This window comes from Pseudopodoces humilis, chromosome 13 (assembly GCF_049639895.1).
Source record: "Pseudopodoces humilis isolate 2021_Gansu_Grassland_sample_001 chromosome 13, ASM4963989v1, whole genome shotgun sequence".
NCBI classification, from domain to species: domain Eukaryota; kingdom Metazoa; phylum Chordata; class Aves; order Passeriformes; family Paridae; genus Pseudopodoces; species Pseudopodoces humilis.
The window spans coordinates 20241647-20261350 of record NC_142212.1 but is presented as its reverse complement, the minus strand read 5'-3'; the positions used below and the strand labels follow the sequence as shown (position 1 = coordinate 20261350).

At 51.3% G+C, this 19704-nt stretch overlaps 1 protein-coding gene across 2 annotated transcripts in view; it reads right to left on the bottom strand.

Annotated features, from left to right (window-relative positions):
• GRM7 (glutamate metabotropic receptor 7) overlaps positions 1–19704 on the bottom strand; it is a 198629-nt gene that overhangs the window by 36007 nt on the left and 142918 nt on the right. For both annotated transcript variants that reach the window (XM_088061798.1, XM_014251530.2), the window contains exon 8: positions 8266–9201. In XM_088061798.1, coding sequence (XP_087917924.1) covers positions 8266–9201 — 936 coding nt within the window. The remainder of the gene's footprint in view (positions 1–8265; positions 9202–19704) is intronic.

Here is a 19704-nt window from a genome sequence, read left to right as displayed (position 1 = left end):
TACAAACACGCCCCAAAATCACTTTTGACTTGCTAGGGTTGGGACCCAAATTTTTTGCTTTGGTCTACAAGAATTCATTGTTGTTTCTCTTTAACCTTCTGCTAAGCTTATGCCTCCAAGACAAAACATGAGGCAATTTCTGTGATGAGCATGATGGTTTCTACTTTTATTATTGTTACATGCCCACTTAAACCACTTTAAACAACAAACAAATCCTTCAAGTCAATATTTTTGCGTCCATCTCTTATATAGAGATGCACTGGGTGAAACTCTTTTTGCTTTGCATTGGATTGGCCTTGCTGGACTGGAAATGGTCTTTGCAGAGCAGCTGATGTTTGGTGTCACAGGGTCTCTCCCACAGATTTCTCTCCAGGATCCACAGAGCCCTCGCTCTGTTCTGTGGAGAGGAGATTACCAGTGCCTGCAGCTTGGGAATTCTTTACTGATTTTGGAGGCAAATTTTGGCTGAAGGAAGGTGGGTTTAGGTTGGTTATTAGGAAGAATCACCAAATGCCATCATCAACCCAGCACCCCCAGCACATTCACCACATCACCTCCTGAAATGCCACATTCACACTCGTTCTGAGCGCTGCCAAGGATGGCTTCCCCATGCCTGCAGAAATTCATTATCACAAATTGAAATTGCACAGAAATGCAAACAAACCGAGCCTCCCCTGTCTGGAGGGAGTTATTTTGTGACTGATTCCTTTTTAACTCGCTCTGAAGAGCTGTTCCATAACTCTACAGCCACCCCTGGTTCCTGTGCGTGGCTGCCCCGAGCCCAGCAGGACTCGGGGTTAATCCCAAGACAGGGCTTTGCAAGGCTGAGATTCCCCTGGGAATCAGGAATTCAGCACACTGGAAAAGCCCCCCCAGCCACACCCAGCAGCGTGGCATGCTTGATGCAAGAGCTCTGCTGGGGAAATTATGTTGTCAGCCCAAGTGAATTTGACATTCCGAGATACCACAACGCAAGCAAAGAGAAAAAGTTTCATCAACACACGGTAATTACTGCCCTGGACTCCACGGAGCCACAATTATTTCCCAGTGAGGGGCTGTCAGTTCGTGCTGCAGATAAAAACTGTTGATAGGGCTGCCAGGGGCCCGTGCAGAGATGGCTTTTCAGATGTAAAACCCTCCTGGCAATTCTACATTTTCCAAAAAAAAATATGAGGAACAAAAAAGAGTACATGTCAACACTATGCATTAAACACCTACACGTTTTTCCCTTTAAAAATTGTGTTGCTTTTTAGCCAGAGGCAGTTAAGTATGCACCAGAAATTCCAGGGAGAAAGAGACCTTCCTTCCCCGCTTTTCCTTTTTGGAGCTCATGTGTGTGCACAGGACAGGGGCAGCTGTGGCCTGCCCAGGGCTGGTGATGCTGAGAGCCCCAGGGCTCCCAGGTGGAAAAGCACCACAAATATTCCAAATCTGCTCCTCCAGTCAAACAGACATCACCCAGACTTGGGGCCCGTGGTGAACTCTCCAAACGGAGGCAGAGCAGCCCGGGGAGGAGCTGGATCCAGCTGCAGCGCTGCAGCAGTGCCATGGAGCCAGGCTCAGGCTGCACTTTGGGAAAGGTTCTTCCCCCAGAGGTGCTGGCACTGCCCAGGCTCCCCAGGGAATGGGCACAGCCCCGAGGCTGCCACAGCTCCAGGAGCCTTTGGAAACCCTCCAGGGATGCCCAGGGTGGGATTTGGGGGGTCTGGGCAGGGTCAGGAGCTGGGCTGGGTGATCCTGCTGGGTCCCTTCCCACACAGGATATTCTGTGATTTTCACCTCTGTAATGCCCTCTCCTTTCTGGGTTCCAGTTATTTTCCCATGTTCCAAGTAACCTTTTTTTTCTGTCTCCTCAGCAGAGCTGGGAATGGAGAAGGCTGGAATTATCACAGCAAAGAGACCCTCAGTGCCAGCCATCAGAGGCTTCTAAGGGTCCCTGGGGCACACAGCAGCACGGTGGGGACAGGGATGGAGTGACTGGTGCTGAGCTGAACCCATGTTCACAGCACACAGGGGTGGTCCCACAGCAAGGAGAGCTGCTCCAGTGACTGAGAGCTGCAGCCAGTGCATTAATTGATGGTTAATTACCTGCAGCCCTGGCCTGTCCCTGTGCTGTGCCTGCTCTGCTGGTGGCACTGCTGGCTGGGGAGCCCCCCCTTCCCCAGGGAATCATCTGGAACACGATTGTGGCCTTGGGCTCTGCCTGCTCAGTGTTTGCAATTAGATTTTACTACAAAAGTACATATTAACATTAAAGGAGCATTACAATGCAGCAAATGTGATAAACCAGAGCAACGCTACGTGTACCTTCTGCTTCTGTTCTTTCAAGAATCATAATCACCGTTAATTTATGGTCTTCTGAGGAGGATCTAATTACTCCAATCAGCCCTTCTTTCACTCAGAGTGTGCACGTGTGCTGTTCCCTGCCTTTACATACCTGCCTGGCAGCAGACACCACACAGAGCTGCGTTTTCAGTGGCGATGCAGCCTCCCATCCCCTGCCTGAACTCGGGCAGGAGGGAAATCCTCCAGGCAGGACCAAGCAGAGGGAGGAATCCCTTTCCCAGGAAAGCCCTGCCTTGGGAATACAGCACTCTGGCTAATCTGTTCATCACCAAAATGTCTTTGTGTTTTCAGTCACCACCTTGAAGAGCAGAGGCTCCTTCCCAGGCTGTCCCTGTCCTGCCAAACCCCCCAGTTCTCTGCTGTGCTGCACCTGAGTGTGGCACACACACAAATGTGCCACCATTTCCTTGCTGGTTTTCTTTCCGTTTCCCAGCCTTGGTGGCAGAGCTCGTGGTGAGCCCCCTGAGGGATGCAGAGAGCACCAGGCACCAGCCCAGCCAGGAATATCCCACATTTCCCAGGATCTCCTCTCCTCCGGGGGCTCCGAGCCATCACCCAGCTCTAGCCAGGGCTGCTGGGTCTGTGGGCTCTGCTCAGGGAACAAAGCCCCCCAGAGCACCAGGGGCAGGAAAACAGCTCCAGAAGCTGGGATTCCTGCAGCACTTCAACCACACAGCTGGAAATCCTGAGCTCCTGCTTTGGGTTAAAGCAGGGCAGCACTGAGACCTGGAAAACCTTTAAATCTGGCTGGGTTTCACTGGTCACTGCCCCCTTCCCACTGGGGAGGCCAAATGAATGCAGGAGGAAATAAAGGAAATCTTGCTGAGAACTTTACCCAAAAGTTGTGCTCAAAATTTTTGTTTAGTTCTACAGAAATTAGAATTGAAACTCTATAGACACTCAAAGGTTCTCCCGAGGGTTTTTATACACTTTTCAGCAGTGGTGTCATGTAACTTGATAAGAACCTAGGCCAGGATCAAAATTCCACTGATTATGTCACTTCTAGATTTCAAAGAACACTGAATTTCTCCTCAGTTAAAATGCAGAACTCCAGTGCTCCACAAAAGTGGATTTTCTTGGATTCCCTTTGAGGGTGCTTTGAGCATCTCCAGACCTCGTGGCTCCAGCCTGGAGGGTCTGAACTACGGTGAGGTGAAGCTGCTCTTAGTTCAGGCTTGACTCAGGACAATCTAATGCCAGATCCATAAATTCCAGGCTGTTCTCAGGGATACAGTCCAGGCTGGATAAATTTAAGAACTTCAGCACCTGAACATGCAGATAATGAAGTGATGGGTGAAGTGAAAGTGCATCAATGAGAAATTCCTGTTATCAGAATGCTCCTTTAAACAAAAGCTGCAGTCCACACTGTCCCTGTGTGAGCCCCAATCTGTGGCAGACTCAGTCACATTCCCTGGGAGCCTCAAAGCCTGGTTTTCTCCACAATCCAACAGTGTAAAACTCCAACAAATGTTGCATTAAATTCTTCATAACTCCCAAATTCACATATTTAGAGTTGCTATAGCAACTGTCAGCCCAAGCCTTCCCAAGGGAGAAAATAAAAGTGTGTCCTACCTGGCTAATTGGTATTTGTGTTACAGAGAATTGAAGGGTAACTTAGTTCCACCAAAAAATAGAACAGAGACTGAAGTGCTCCTATGCTAATGTGACATTATTTAATCTGAACAAGGACCCATTTTGCATGTGCCTTCAAATTATAGTATTTATGGAACACTCAACACAATAAGTAAAAGTGTTGCTGCCAAATATGCCTGACTTGCCCTGCTTATTGATTTGAATAAAAGGGGCATTGAAAAAAAAAATAGAGAAACAAGAAGGAAGGTGGATGAGCTGATGGGATCAGGGACTTCAAATTTCATTACAAAACCTACAAAATCCCCCCAAAACCCCAACAGTTTACTACTGAAAGCTCATGCAGAAATAAGATGATGGAAGGTGACAGCTCTTTTCCCTATTTCAACTTTTTCCTGTTTCTCATCATTGCAGGAAGAATAAAGCTCCCAGGCAGGAGAACCAGACTGACTGAACAACAGTCACCCCTCACTCAGAGGCACAACTGGAACTTTTTAACTTGGAAAAAAGCCCTGAAGATCATTCAAGAGAAGAATCCCACTGGCAGGATATATTCAGGAGCACATGACAGTTCTCACTGGCTTGTAAAGACATCCAGCAATTAATCTTAGCACTATTACTAAATAAAAGCAATCCGAGCTCTGAGGCAGCAGAACCTCCATGAGAAGATAACAATGGTGGGTCTCTCTCGATCAGCCCAATGGCATCGCTGAGAAAATGAGATTTAGGGGAATATTCAGCTGCTCTGGGCACCCTGTGCCAGGGCCTCCCCACCCTCACAGGCTGGAATTCCTTCCATACATCCAGTCTAAATCTCCCCTCCTCAGCCAAAAGCCATTTCCTCTGAAATGCACACTAAAGGAAGGATTTTTTGAGCAGAGACAGCACAGTTCCTGTCCCCAGAGCTGTCCTGCTCCTCCAGGCTTACCCTCACCTGCAGGATTCATGCTGGATCTGGGAACTCGAGCTGCAGTGGCAGGTGTGGAGCAGAGCCACGGGAACTCCAGGACTGCTGGAACACCCAGCACATCCCACATCCGTGGGATCCCCGTCCTGCGTTACCAAACAAAGCCCAGGAACCACAACTGACCCATAAATCACAGCCAAACACGTTCATGGTGGACACAGAGACAGGTCAAGCTGTAAAAAGGTCTGGAATCTGCTTTTACCTCAGCCACACGCCTCATGGTTCATCTCCATCCTGGAGAAACTCCATTTCTGGCCTCCCACCTCCCCGCCTCCCTCCACCTGCTGCAGCAGCTCCTGCTTTAATTATTCACCTTTTATGAATTACCTGCAGCACACTGCTCGGGTTTTTGTTGTTGTTGTTGGTGTTACTCTCTACCCTGAACAAGGCAGGTGTTTTCAATATGCCTTCTACTGAACAACATTATGCTTGTATTTATCGATAAAATAAAATAAATCCATACAGTGAAACCCAGAGTGTTATATATAACCCCATTCCTCAGTTTAAAAGATCGTGCTGCATGAGATTTTTCAGCAGGTGCAATTTCCATTTCAGCACAGACGTGCGTGGCTAAACTAAGGCACAATATTTTCCAGAGGAAATATCTGACAGGAAATCAGTAGCAATGAACCAAAAAGCACAATCCCTGCACCCCCACCCAAAAGGAGTGCCAGAAAAGGAGGAAAAAGCAGCAAAGCTGCTGCAGGGCAGGAGGGGGAAAGCCCAGGAGCAGGGCCAGCACTGGGGCTTGGCACCGAGCACTGCTCCCACAGCCCAGGAGCTGCACAGCCCTGCAGGGACACGGGCATGGGACAGGGACACGGGGATGGGGACATGGGGATGGGGACATGGGGACGGGGACATGGGGATGGGGACAGGGACATGGGGACAGGGGCATGGGGATGGGGACATGGGGATGGGGACATGGGGACGGGGACATGGGGACAGGGACATGGGGACGGGGACATGGGGATGGGGACATGGGGACAGGGACATGGGGACGGGGACATGGGGATGGGGACATGGGGATGGGGACATGGGGATGGGGATGGGGACAGGGACATGGGGACAGGGACATGGGGACAGGGACATGGGGATGGGGACAGGGGCATGGGGACAGGGGCATGGGGATGGGGACAGGGGCATGGGGACAGGGACATGGGGATGGGGACATGGGGATGGGGATGGGGACAGGGACATGAGGACGGGGACATGGGGATGGGGACACGGGGATGGGGACAGGAACATGGAAACAGGTGAAAAAAGGCCCGAGAAGCCAAAGCTGTTCCCTGCACGAGGAGGCACAGGTTCGGGATCTGGAGCTGCCACATCCCTGCAAGGCTGGGGGAGTGTTTGAGGCAGGTGAGTGGAGGGGTAAAACTGACAGCAGCTCAGGACAGCCCAGTGTCACCACTGCTCTCTAAATACTGGGCTTGGAGGTCATTGCCAAACGCCTCTGAAATGAGCTTTTCTCCAGAGAGAAGTAAAAGTGAATCTGCATCATGGAGCATCAGCCATGGCTCATCATCACTGGGCTCAGCCAGGGGAGCTCAGGGCAGGCTCTTCACCCCGCAGGGTAAATGTGTCCTGGGGCTGCTGCGGGAGCAGAGCGCTCAGCACACCCCACACTGCCCACAGCACACACACACTGCCCACAGCACACCCCACAGTGCCCACAGCACACACACAGTGCCCACAGCACACACAGTGCCCACAGCACACACACACTGCCCACAGCACACCCCACAGTGCCCACAGCACACCCCACAGTGCCCACAGCACACACACAGTGCCCACAGCACACACACACTGCCCACAGCACACACACACTGCCCACAGCACACACACACTGCCCACAGCACACACACACTGCCCACAGCACACACACACTGCCCACAGCACACACACACTGCCCACAGCACACACACACTGCCCAGAGCACACACACACTGCCCACAGCACTCACACACACTGCCCACAGCACACACACACTGCCCACAGCACACACAGTGCCCACAGCACACACACACTGCCCACAGCACACACACAGTGCCCAGAGCACACACACACAGTGCCCACAGCACACACACAGTGCCCAGAGCACACACACACTGCCCACAGCACACACACACTGCCCACAGCACACACACACTGCCCACAGCACACACACACTGCCCACAGCACACACACAGTGCCCAGAGCACACACACACTGCCCACAGCACACACACACTGCCCACAGCACACACACACTGCCCACAGCACACACACACACTGCCCACAGCACACACACACTGCCCACAGCACACACACACACTGCCCACAGCACACACACACTGCCCACAGCACACACACACACTGCCCACAGCACACACACACTGCCCACAGCACACCCCACACTGCCCACAGCACACACACACTGCCCACAGCACACACACAGTGCCCAGAGCACACACACACACTGCCCACAGCACACACACAGTGCCCACAGCACACCCCACAGTGCCCACAGCACACACACACTGCCCACAGCACACACACACAGTGCCCACAGCACACACACACTGCCCACAGCACACACACACTGCCCACAGCACACACACACTGCCCACAGCACACACACACTGCCCACAGCACACACACAGTGCCCACAGCACACACACACTGCCCACAGCACACACACACTGCCCACAGCACACACACACTGCCCACAGCACACACACAGTGCCCACAGCACACCCCACAGTGCCCACAGCACACACACACTGCCCACAGCACACACACACTGCACACACACACACACAGTGCCCACAGCACACACACACACTGCCCACAGCACACCCCACAGTGCCCACAGCACACCCCACAGTGCCCACAGCACACACACACTGCCCACAGCACACACACACTGCCCACAGCACACACACACTGCCCACAGCACACACACACTGCCCACAGCACTCAGCACTCCCCACAGTGCCCACAGGGCTCAGCTCCAGGGGCACAGGAGGCCACCTGAGCAGTTTTGGACAGTTTTCTTGCTTACATCTTGTATTCAAAACGATTTAGCTGTGAGATGCCTCTCTGTGGGTAATATGACAGCTAATTCCCGCTTACGCCACTGTAAAGAAACAATGGAAATAGATGCAACAATAAAAGTAATGGCTAATGTGATTGCTATTGATCATTTGCCAGTTTATCAAACGAATGACCCACGAGCTGAGCAGGGAAGGAAAACAGCACCACAGATTGAGTCAGGAACGAGCTGAGTGCAGAGCTCAGCTGGAGATCCACGGAAAGCCGACCACCAGCACGTTGTTACAAGCACAGTGAGTCCTCAGGTACCTGAGCACTCGCACCTACCTTTTCGGCTGACTGGGCAGTGCCAAAAAATATTGGAATGAAGGCAAGCCATACTATACAGGTAGTGTACATAGTGAATCCAATGGGTTTGGCTTCATTAAAATTCTCTGGGACCCCCCGAGTCTTGATGGCATACACAGTGCACGTCACCATGAGCAGAATGCTATAACCCAAGGAACAAATGATTTGTAGATCCGTAATGTCACATTTGAGAACTCCTCTGGCCTGATCGGGGTTCATAGTTTTCTGCTCATCATAATCTATGATGATGTTGGGCGGGTCGACTGCAAACCAAATAAAGACCCCGAGCAGCTGGACGGAGATGAGGCTGGAGGTGATGGCCAGCTGCGAGGTGGGACTGATCAGCCTGGGCGCAGTCACCGACTTCTTGCCCTGCTCGAAGATGCGGTAGATGCGGTTGGTCTTGGTCAGCAGGGCGGCGTAGCTGATGCACATGCCCAGCCCCAGGAAGATCCTGCGGAAGGAGCACACGGCCACGTCGGGCTTGGCGATCATCAGGAAGGTGATGATGTAGCACAGGAAGATGCCGGTCAGCAGCACGTAGCTGAGCTCGCGGCCCGAGGCGCGCACGATGGGCGTGTCGTTGTAGCGGATGAAGGTGGCCATGACGAAGATGGTGGCGATGATCCCCAGCATGGCCAGGAAGACGGGGATGACGGCCCAGGGCGAGTGCCACTCCAGCTTGATGATGGGGATGGAGCGGCAGCCGGTGCGGTTCTCGTTGGGCCGCTCGTTGTAGGAGCAGAGCAGGCAGGTGACCTCGTCGGCCTGGTACTGGTACCCGTCACACAGCTCGCAGTGCCAGCAGCACGGCATCCCCTTCACCATCTTCTTCCTCTCGCCCGGCCGGCACGGCTGGCTGCACACCGAGGGGGGCACGGAACGCACCCCGCCGCCCCACTGCATCTCCTCGATCTGGGGGACACAGACAGGCTCGGGGTTAGGCCTGGCTTAGGGCTGCCTTAGGGCTGGTTTAGGGCTGCATTAGGGCTGATTTAGGGTTGGTTTAGGGCTGGTTTAGGGCTGGTTTAGGGCTGGTTTAGGGCTGGTTTAGGGCTGGCTGCACACCGAGAGGGGCACAGAACCCCTCCACCCCACTGCATCTCCCGGGTCTGGGGGACAGGGACACAGACAGGCTCGGGGTTGGGCTGGCAGCCACAGCCATGAGCTGGGAGTGAAGGGAGGGGACTCAGGGGAGCCCCAGCACACAAAGCCCAGCTGGATAAACCTCCCACATGACAGACTCCTGGACACACACCCCGGGGTCTCTGTGTGGAGCCCCGGTCCCTGACTGTTCACCGCCTCCATTTCTCATTTCTATTTGTTGTTAAGTCTGCTGGAATGACACAGGACCCCAGATAAACCACAAGAGTGAAAACCTGGTTTTTGATGAGAATTAGTAAGAACACTGCAAACCTTGAGGGAAGGCAGGACCTCATTTGCAAGGCTGCTTTCCACAAACCTTGGGGCTTCTTACTGAGACAGAACAGAGATCTCCCTTCCTGGAACTGCTGCTGACCAGGGGAAGATTTGAAATGAGGTGGAAATGTGTTTTCTATAGGGCATGGGATCAGTGAGGATGGGGGAAGCTCTGCTATACAAGCCAGGTGAGAAATATGAAGGAGAAAGAAAGTGGTCATCACTGAAAAATGCAGTAATTAGATAATATTTCATTTCAAAGTCACATTCAGCTTTTGAAATACCACATGTGCTTCTGGGAATGCAAATGATAAATGATTATATTAAATACATGGAAAGTCCCACTTACTCTGCAGTCTGGAGAATCCTGAACTCCAAGGTATGTGACAAAGGCTCACATGTACTGTGGGAAATTAGACTCCCAAATAATTTCAAACTATGCCTCACTGAAGGCATTCCCCAGGTTCCGAGAACAGGGAAGGTTTAGCATTGGAGCTCCAGTGAAATATCCAGAGTGGAAGCTGGAAAAGCCCTGGCATTCCCAGCACCTGTCACCAGCCCAGCAGCACCCAGCGGCTCCAGGAGCTGCTCTGTGTGTGTGTGTCTTTTCCAAACATAAAACCTGGTCCCCTGGCATAGATGTGAACAAGAGTTATGAAAAACAAAATTTCAGCTATTTTTCTTTAGGTCCCTTAAATGCTGACAAGCTCCATGATTTTCCCTACAAGTCAAAATTCTCAGAGGAGTTTCTTGAATCAGCTGCCTTAATTATTCATTTAGACAGGAAGACTTGGATGGGCAAACCTTAAATTGAAGGGCTAAGTTGCACTTTCCTAATTTAAACCAAAATAGATCCTGTATCATTTTAATTTTCTATTTGTGAAAACACCAAACCCTGAAGTCACACTGCTCACACACTGGAGTACCTGTAAAAAATAATCCCTCAATAAGAGCTATTCTAGAGGTCTGCCACTGCCTGGGGAACTTGATTAACCTCCAGTATTGTGGGGAAGAGCAAAGATCCCTGAACTGCTTTCTCCTGCTCGGCTGGGCTGAAGGTGTGCAGCTTGCAGGAGGCAGAGGAGTGCTGATGAGAAAGGGAAGTACACAGCCTCATTTAATTGCACTGATAAACGGTGCTTTGGTCTCACTGGCAGTGCAAGGAGCCAGGAAATCCATTTCCATGGCCAGCTCCATGTGCTCCACGGCACAGGGCTGAGCTCCAGGGCTGTGAGAGCCCAGTCCTGCTGCAGGGCACTGAGGGGAGCCAGGGCTGACACTGCTGACCTGGAAACATGGGAAAACCTCACCCAATTCCTTAGGAGAGCAGCTGTGACACTGCTGCTGCTTTTCTTAGTCCTTGCTTTGTGTCCACTGCCCAAGGCAGAGTCAGACAAGACTTACCTGAGTTTTTACACCTGAGATCTGGTCTCCACCCAGCCCAGAGCCTGCATTCCCTACCCTGTCATCACCCACAGCCACCCCCATGCCTTTTTGCAGCAGGCACCAATACAAAGGGAGATCAACCCAAGCACATGGATCCAGTCTGCAGCAGTGAAATGATTTCCACCGATTTTCTACCTGTGAATATCTACATTGCCACACACTGACTGATGTGTTATCATAGCCCTGCTTCACTTATGGCTACAAAAGGATGAATTTCCACGTTCTCAAACATATTCCATGGCACTGCTGGCACCTGGGACAGCCTGAAGCTACTTAATTCTGCACAGATCCTCTGTGGAAGGAGATGAAGATCAGGCAGGGGGAAAGTCCTTTTCCTGGCCTCCTGGGTTGACACCAGAACAGCTCCAGCACTGGCCCTGGACAGACTTCTGCTGTTTCTGGAGAAAATTCAGGTTGCAAAGTGCCTGTGAGGGAATGCTGGGCACCAACACCTGCAGCAGGGGTGAGGACCTGAGTCAAAGTACAGACACTTTCCCCACCAGAACAGTGCATTTTTGAAGGAGAATTTGCCCCACGTCTACACATCCTTTAGATACCTCCAAGGATTAGCTGAAAATGCTAGCACAGTCTGCAAAGCAGGCAGAAAAATGTCATATATTGTGAGAAAGTGCTCTTGCAATTACCAGAAAACTGGGTTTTTTTATGTAGAACCTTCCATTTCAGCCCAGGGATGAGGGAGTTCCTTCTTCCCAAACCAGCAGCACTGCCAGAGGCAGGCAGACATTGCACCCACCTTGAGCAATGCCACACCTTGAGCTTCCCCCTTGGGCAAGCCCAGGGACACGAGGAGCCCCCTGCACTGCAGCCCTGGCACATTTGGGAAGGATGTTCTCCCTGCTCCCACACACCCCCCAGCTCCTGAATGCCTTGAGCAAGAGGGATTGGATCCATTCATAATATATATCCTCATTATGTTCACTACAGAACAACCATTAACAAGAAATGCTTAGTCTGTCTCATAAGGCCTAATGTAATTGTTCATTTTAATGAATAAAGTAGCTCAATATCTGTGTATAATTCAAACATTGCTGCTTTGCTTCCCTCCGCCACAAACATTTCCATAATAATCCATTTGTTCTGAACTTAATTGTTTCGTGCAATGTTTGATTAAAATAAAAATCAGTAGAAAAATAATTACATTAGTGGTAATTAACCTACTCAGGGAAGAAAATAGCCACGTTCCCTGATACCACTTTCATAATGATGGTGCCATTAATTTCACGGACACACAGAACCCAGCGGCGAGGACTGGGCTCAGATTTATTGCCACCTCCAGACTGCAGCTCCTAACTCAGCAGTTCAAACATTTGTGTATATTCCACTTTGCAGACAGCAATATTTGCATGACTTAGCTCTTCAGGCTCAGCTATTAATGTCTTGTAATTAGTTTTTAAATCCAGGGATTTAGCATGATAATGGTTTTAAGCTAAGAATATGTCAATAACACATCCTCAGCAGAGTCTTCTGCGAGGTATCAGCTGAACTCCAAGAGATACAGTGCTGATAAAGCTGAGAGGATGCACAGCTGCTCTGTGCCTGGCCCAGACAGGACGGATCCATCCCCTCACACTGGAACCCCTTCCCATTTCCCTGGCTGCAGGGATTGCAGGGAAGCCCTGCGCCACCACTGACCCTGCCAGGTGGCAGAGGCAAAGCCCTGCCCGTCCTGCCTGGTGCCAAACAAATCCCTGCCCAGAGCAGAGCAGCCCTAACACCCCTGCAGGATCACAGGGCTGCCAGAGACTGCAAAGCCTCTCTTGAAGCAGGATTGTCTCTGCTGCAGCAGCACAGGAGCTGCGGGAAGCAGCCGTGTCCCTGCCCCTGCTGCGGGAACTGACACTGCTCCTATGCCATCCCATGGATCCCATGGCATCCCATGGATCCCATCCCATCCCATGGATCCCATGGCATCCCATCCCATCCCATGGCATCCCATCCCATCCCATCCCATCCCATGGCATCCCATCCCATCCCATCCCATGGCATCCCATCCCATCCCATCCCATGGCATCCCATCCCATCCCATGGCATCCCATCCCATGGCATCCCATGGTATCCCATGGCATCCCATCCCATCCCATTCCATCCCATGGTATCCCATCCCATCCCATCCCATCCCATGGATCCCATCCCATCCCATGCCATCCCATCCCATCCCATGGATCACATGGCATCCCATCCCATCCCATGGCATCCCATCCCATCCCATGGCATCCCATCCCATCCCATGGCATCCCATCCCATCCCATGGCATCCCATCCCATCCCATGGCATCCCATCCCATCCCATGGATCCCATCCCATCCCATGGCATCCCATCCCATCCCATGGCATCCCATCCCATGGCATCCCATGGTATCCCATGGCATCCCATCCCATCCCATCCCATCCCATGGCATCGCATCGCATCCCATCCCATGGATCCCATCCCATGGATCCCATGGATCCCATCCCATCCCATCCATGTTTTCCTTGCAGGAGAGGGCCCAGAACTGGACCCAGCACTGCAGATGGCCTCCAGCAGTTCCTGTCACATCCTATTTAACACATTCAATTAATTATTATTATATAATATATTAATTATAATAATATAAATAATATATAAAAACAAATATTAAAATACATTCATATTAATCCTATATAAAATATATTTATATTAATTATGTACATATCAATACTATTATATATTATAAAGACTTCCAACTACTGCCATCACTTTGCTCCCACACTGCAACTCCTCTTCTGTGTCCCCACAAGAACCAATTCTTAACCCTCATTTATTTCCTTTTCATTTCCACTCTTCCTTTGTCTTTTGTTTAATATTTGTCACCTGTTTTTAGCAGCCCTGCCTGCCCTGCCCCAGCAGCAGAGATTTCCTCTGAGCTCTCACAACTCCATCTTTAATGAGATCCAAGGGCCATTTGTTCTACATTAAAGCAAGGACATTTCCAGCACACTGCTGATATAGAGAAAAATGCTTAACCCACAGTTTTTGCAAAAATGCTTATTATTATATGTTTCTGTTGACACACAATAAAATGGGAAATTAAGTATTTTAATGCTTTTATATCTGCCTACAGCTTTGTGTTGTCTTCTCACTAATGGAAGGGGGTGGACCATGCATCTTCAGCATTCATCCTGCAGCCCCTGCTTAATATTGTTTTAATTAAAAAAGAGCATGTTCTTCCAAATGTGCATTTATAACACACAGTTCTTGTCTCTTTAAATGGATAGGTTAGGGCGAAACTATCTTCTGGAAGCAGAGCTAATCCAAGGCAATTTTTTATCCTAAAGTGGCTTAGAATGAGGGAAAATCTGAATCACCACAGAATCCCAGAGTGGTTTGGACATCAGAGCCCCCCCAGTGCCCCCCAGCCATGGCAGGGACAGCTCCCACTGCCCCAGGCTGCTCCAAACCCATCCAGCCTGGCCTGGGACACTGCCAGGGGTTTCTGCTGTGCAGGGTGACCAAACCCCAAAGCCCAGCACAGCACCAGGGCAGAGCTCAGCAGCTGAAACCAAACCCTTGTTCCCAACACACACACACTGCCCCATGGCTGGAAAGTTTAAGCCCTCAAGAACAAGCCTGGATGACAATGGCACATGTAGAAGCAACTCCAGGAATTCTGGTTTTTCTCCTGCAAACTCCTTTTCAGAGCCCTTTTTCATGGCACAGCCACGAGTCGACCTCACCTAAGGTTTGAGGAAAGGATCAGCCCTTTATCTTTGTTTATCTCTCTTATGAGCCAGTAATTTCTGATTTTTTTCTGTTATTTGTGATTGTGGAAAAGTTCTGCTTCTGCCAAACCCAACACACAACTCGCAGTCTGGAAGGGGCAGCGAGGAGAGGAAGCAAGCACACGTGTCTGATTTGGAGAGCGTTTCTCTTCGAGTGCCTGCCAGCTCAGAAATGCTGCCATTTATTTATCCTCCTAATTCCCCAGCTGATCCAAAGACCAGCATTTTCCAGTCAAATTATTTGGTTTTCCCTTCCTCAGCATCAACAGGACAGTGATTTCCTCATCACATCTCATGTGCGAGGCAGAACAACACACGGCAGGGAAGGAAGATGAAAGAAATACAAAATTCTGAGGGAAATTCAGTACCCAGCTCATTTAGACCCTAATTAGATTGCTGCAGTGATATTAATAATACTAATAATATCAAATTATCCTGCTCAGGTTCTGCTCAGTCAATTGGGCCCTGAAAGAACTGCAGATGTACACAGAGAATTAAGGATGGCTGGTGGCAAGACACACTGCCAGGGGAGCAGCTGCCTCCCAGGACAGGGAATTTCCTCCCCAGACAGGGAAAGGCCGTCACTGCAATCCCTGTGCAGGGAAATCCTGCCCTGGGCAGCTGGGACTCACCCAGGTGAGAGCCACCACCAGCTCCCAGGCTGGGCTGGGCGAGGAGAAAAGCCCGTCCCACCCCTTCCAGCTGCATTTTTGGGAGGAAAAGGGCAAAATCCGGTCTTGCAAAGGGAGGCTGAGGTCTGTACAACCCTTCTCCAGTCAGCCAGAGTACAGGCACTGCTAAGGCAGGATAAATCCCTGATTGCAGCTAGCCCTGGAAGCAGCTGCTGGATGGTGGAAAGGTGGGATGAACACAAGGATGTTCCGTGGGAATCATTGCAGCAGCATTTTCATAAAATGTACGTCTTCAGTTTAGTGTTAGAAAAACCAAATAAAACAAGAAAACAAAGCAAATAAAGGCTTCCTCTCAAGTTGTTTCAGAGCAGACTAAAGACCCTTTGCAGCTGTTTATTCGGGGCCATTATTGTCCATCATGTGAATAATTAGCTGGAGACACATTAAATTCCACATTATACATCTGATATTACAGTCCTGCTGCCAGCCACAGCCATTTCCTTCAGAAATCTGTATTCAGGGACTTCTAAACAGTGATTATTTCTGACCCACTCAATACATGTGGCCTGTCAGGAACCTTTATGCTTTGCTTAAATGCTGGAAACTCCGAGGGCTGCTCACACGGGCCTGATGTGAGCAGAGCTTTCAATCACCCTTTGTGGGATTTCTTTCTCCTCTCTAAAGCAAACAGGCACAATATGACACATCTGTCATCATTTCTACTCCACCACCCTTGGCACTGGCATCTGTATGGGACCAAAATTTCATTTTGTAAAACACAGCTGGGTCATGTTTGGGGTGTAGAGAAGCAGCTCCGAGCCAAGAGTTCCCACAGCTGCTCATACAGTTTGTTAAAGGAGTTTACTTGCAAGTTTGATCAACAAAAGTGGAGACAAAGCAGCAAGTTCTGGCTGCTGTTAATTGTCACAAGACTCTTGGCACGACTGGAAGGTGCCAGAGCCTGATCTGCCACAAAAACCGGGGACACTGCTGACTGGCCCAGGTGTGGCAGGGAGTGGCAGGCAGCACTGCCAGGGACACAGCTGATCCCAGGGATGGAGCTGATCCCAGGGATGGAGCTGATCCCAGGGACAGAGCTGATCCCAGGGATGGAGCTGATCCCAGGGATGGAGCTGATCCCAGGGACAGAGCTGATCCCAGGGACACAGCTGATCCCAGGGATGGAGCTGATCCCAGGGACAGAGCTGATCCCAGGGACAGAGCTGATCCCAGGGACAGGACACAGCTGATCCCAGGGATGGAGCTGATCCCAGGGACACAGCTGATCCCAGGGACAGAGCTGATCCCAGGGACACAGCTGATCCCAGGGACGGAGCTGATCCCAGGGATGGAGCTGATCCCAGGGACGGAGCTGATCCCAGGGACGGAGCTGATCCCAGGGACGGAGCTGATCCCAGGGATGGAGCTGATCCCAGGGATGGAGCTGATCCCAGGGATGGAGCTGATCCCAGGGATGGAGCTGATCCCAGGGACAGGACACAGCTGATCCCAGGGACAGAACTGCTCAGCACACACCTCCTCCCACAGCACAAAACAACAACAGGGGACAAAGGAGACCCCAAAGAAAGGAACAGGCCTGGCCCCTCCACACAGGAGCCCCACGCTGCTGGCCACTCCTCCCAGCCAGAAATCACTCTTACCTTGCCAGGGAGAAGACAGAAGTGATCCAGAGACATAAATCCAGCCATTATTGTGCTGGTGGTTCCTGGATTCTCCCTGCCCTTGTCTCCAGCGCTGCCCACACGTCCCACACACCTTCAGTGGGGAGTTGAGGACAAACACAGGATGTTTGGCACCCAGCCTCCTCTGCCAGGCAAGGATGAGACACAGACTAAAGGCAGGGTTTGCTGCCACTTCCATGTCCCTGGAGATGCCCCAGAGGGAGCAGAGGTGCACAGGGATGCCCGAGGCTGAGGCTGGGCAGGAGTTACTGGAACGAGGGGGAAGAGGGGTGGAAATATTGGGCAGAACTGAGCTCAAGAGCCCAGTGGGTGTGACAGGGAGCCCAGGGGCTTGGCTGGGGGGATTTGAGTGCCCAGTGCCCCGTGCTGCCCCAGGAGCTGAGGAGCCGTGGCAGCAGCTCTGGGGCACAGCTGAAGCGCTCAGCTCTCCATAGCTGGCTGAACTTCTCCAAACACAACAAAGCACATCTGTCTCTGAAGAGCCTCCTCCCGCTTGCAGATATTAAATAAAGAATATTGCACCCTCAATAACACACAAACTGACATTGTTACTCCTGCCAAAAGCAACCAAACATGTTCATTAGCCATAAAATATCCCAGCAAAGCATTTGCTCTTGAATATATTTGCTGACAAAACCACATTAGCCTCACAAAGAGCTTCACAGAGAGATGTGTAGGCGCAGAACCAGCACCTCTTTTGAAGACCGGGTGATTTATTTTTTACCTCCCATTTCTTACATAACTCACTCTCAGAGTGTGTCTGCCTGCAGGCTCGTGGGCATGGAAGGGAACAACACAAGACAAAGCAAAATCTCAAGTCAAGTCTTCTGCTGCATAATTTTTTTGCCATTATAGCTTTTATGAGCTCCTTACGCTCCAGTTTTCTCCTGTCTTTAAGCACACGTGTAATCCATCTCAGACTCTCTCAGCCTGCTTTCCCTCAGCGTTTCTATCCCCACAAACACGTTCCTGTGACATTCTCAGACCTGCAGCAGGGTCTCAGCCGTGCTGTGCCTTGCCAGAGCTGACGGAGCTCCCCAGCCTGCCCGGGCGCTGCACCAGGGCGTTGCTCCTGCCTGGGCCGAGGTCAGGAACGGAGAGGAAATGACATTTCACATCTCCAGTTCTGAGCCTGGGCTGCTCTGCAGGGTGAGAGGTGAGATTGAACCATTGCCTTGCTGTTGTGGCCGAGTGAGAGCTGCAGCTCCTGCCTGTGGCACAGCAGCCGCCCTGCCTGGCCCAGGGGCTCCCTCCAGCCCGGGCTCCTGCCTGCCAAAGCCCAGCAGCCAAATGCACCAAAGGCACAGCAGCCCCACAGCCCTGCTCTCATCCCCAGCACTCCCCAGCCCAGCTGCAGGCACAGCTTGTGCAGGGACCTGCCTCTGCTCCATCCCTGCTGGGGCACGCAGGGATCAGCATATGGCCATGCAGCGGGCCAGTGCCTTGAAAAATTCCCTTCCACTCGGCTGCAGGTTAACTCTGCAAGTTGAGATAATTAAAGGTGTTTGCGCCGGTCACGGCTGACATGAGCAATGAGAGATTGCAGAATTTAATGAGGGAGCAAAACAAACAACATCCATTACTGCGGCACACAGCAGGGCTGCTGCCACAGGTGCCAGAAGGTGGCACTGGGAGGGGTTTCAGGGTGGAGTGAGCTCCCTGTCAGGTCCTCACTGGGCCACACACTGATGGGGTAGCACCAGAGGGGCCAGCCACGGCCAGAGCTGTGCAAACAGGCTGCAGGTCCCCCTGCAAGGACTCTGCTCTCAGCAGCACTCATGCTGGGAAATAATCCCCAAAGGTGCAGGCAGCCCAGCCCTGGGAGGGGGACTGTCACCACGTGTCACCCACAGGCTGAGGTGACACCTGCAGGGACAGCACCAGGCCAGCAGAAGATGCAGAGTGTCCCTAACAGTGCCAAAACCAGAAACTCCATCTACTTGAAACACATTCTGCTCCAAAGGAAAAACTCAAAACCCAGCAACGAACCCAAGAAAGCAATGAACAGAAATCAATTTGAACATGTTGTTTTAGAAAAATACCATCTGTTGACAGAATATTCCTGAGCTACAAATATCACTGAAGAGGTGCTTGGATCCAGTTCGAATATTTTATCAAAAAAAGGCAGGTACAGCCAGGTCTCTTGCCAGCAGGTTAAGACAGTTAATTACTCTCTTCACCAGCTCACTGTTCATAACATTTATTTCCAAATTCCCTAACAGAGATGTTTATGGCATGTAAATTGATTAGTCTGAGCCCAAACAGGTTCAGGAGGTGTTGAAGTGAGCAGGTTCCGCACCAATTGCGCAGAGGATTACAGAGTTACTCAATGTACCTCTATTTGTGGGGAAAAAGGGATTGCAGGGTGGGAGTTCCATCCTGTCTGTGCCAGGATGTGCCCCTGTCCCTGTCCCTGTCCCTGCAAAGGCTGCCCCAGCTCACCCCCATCCGCACAGCCTG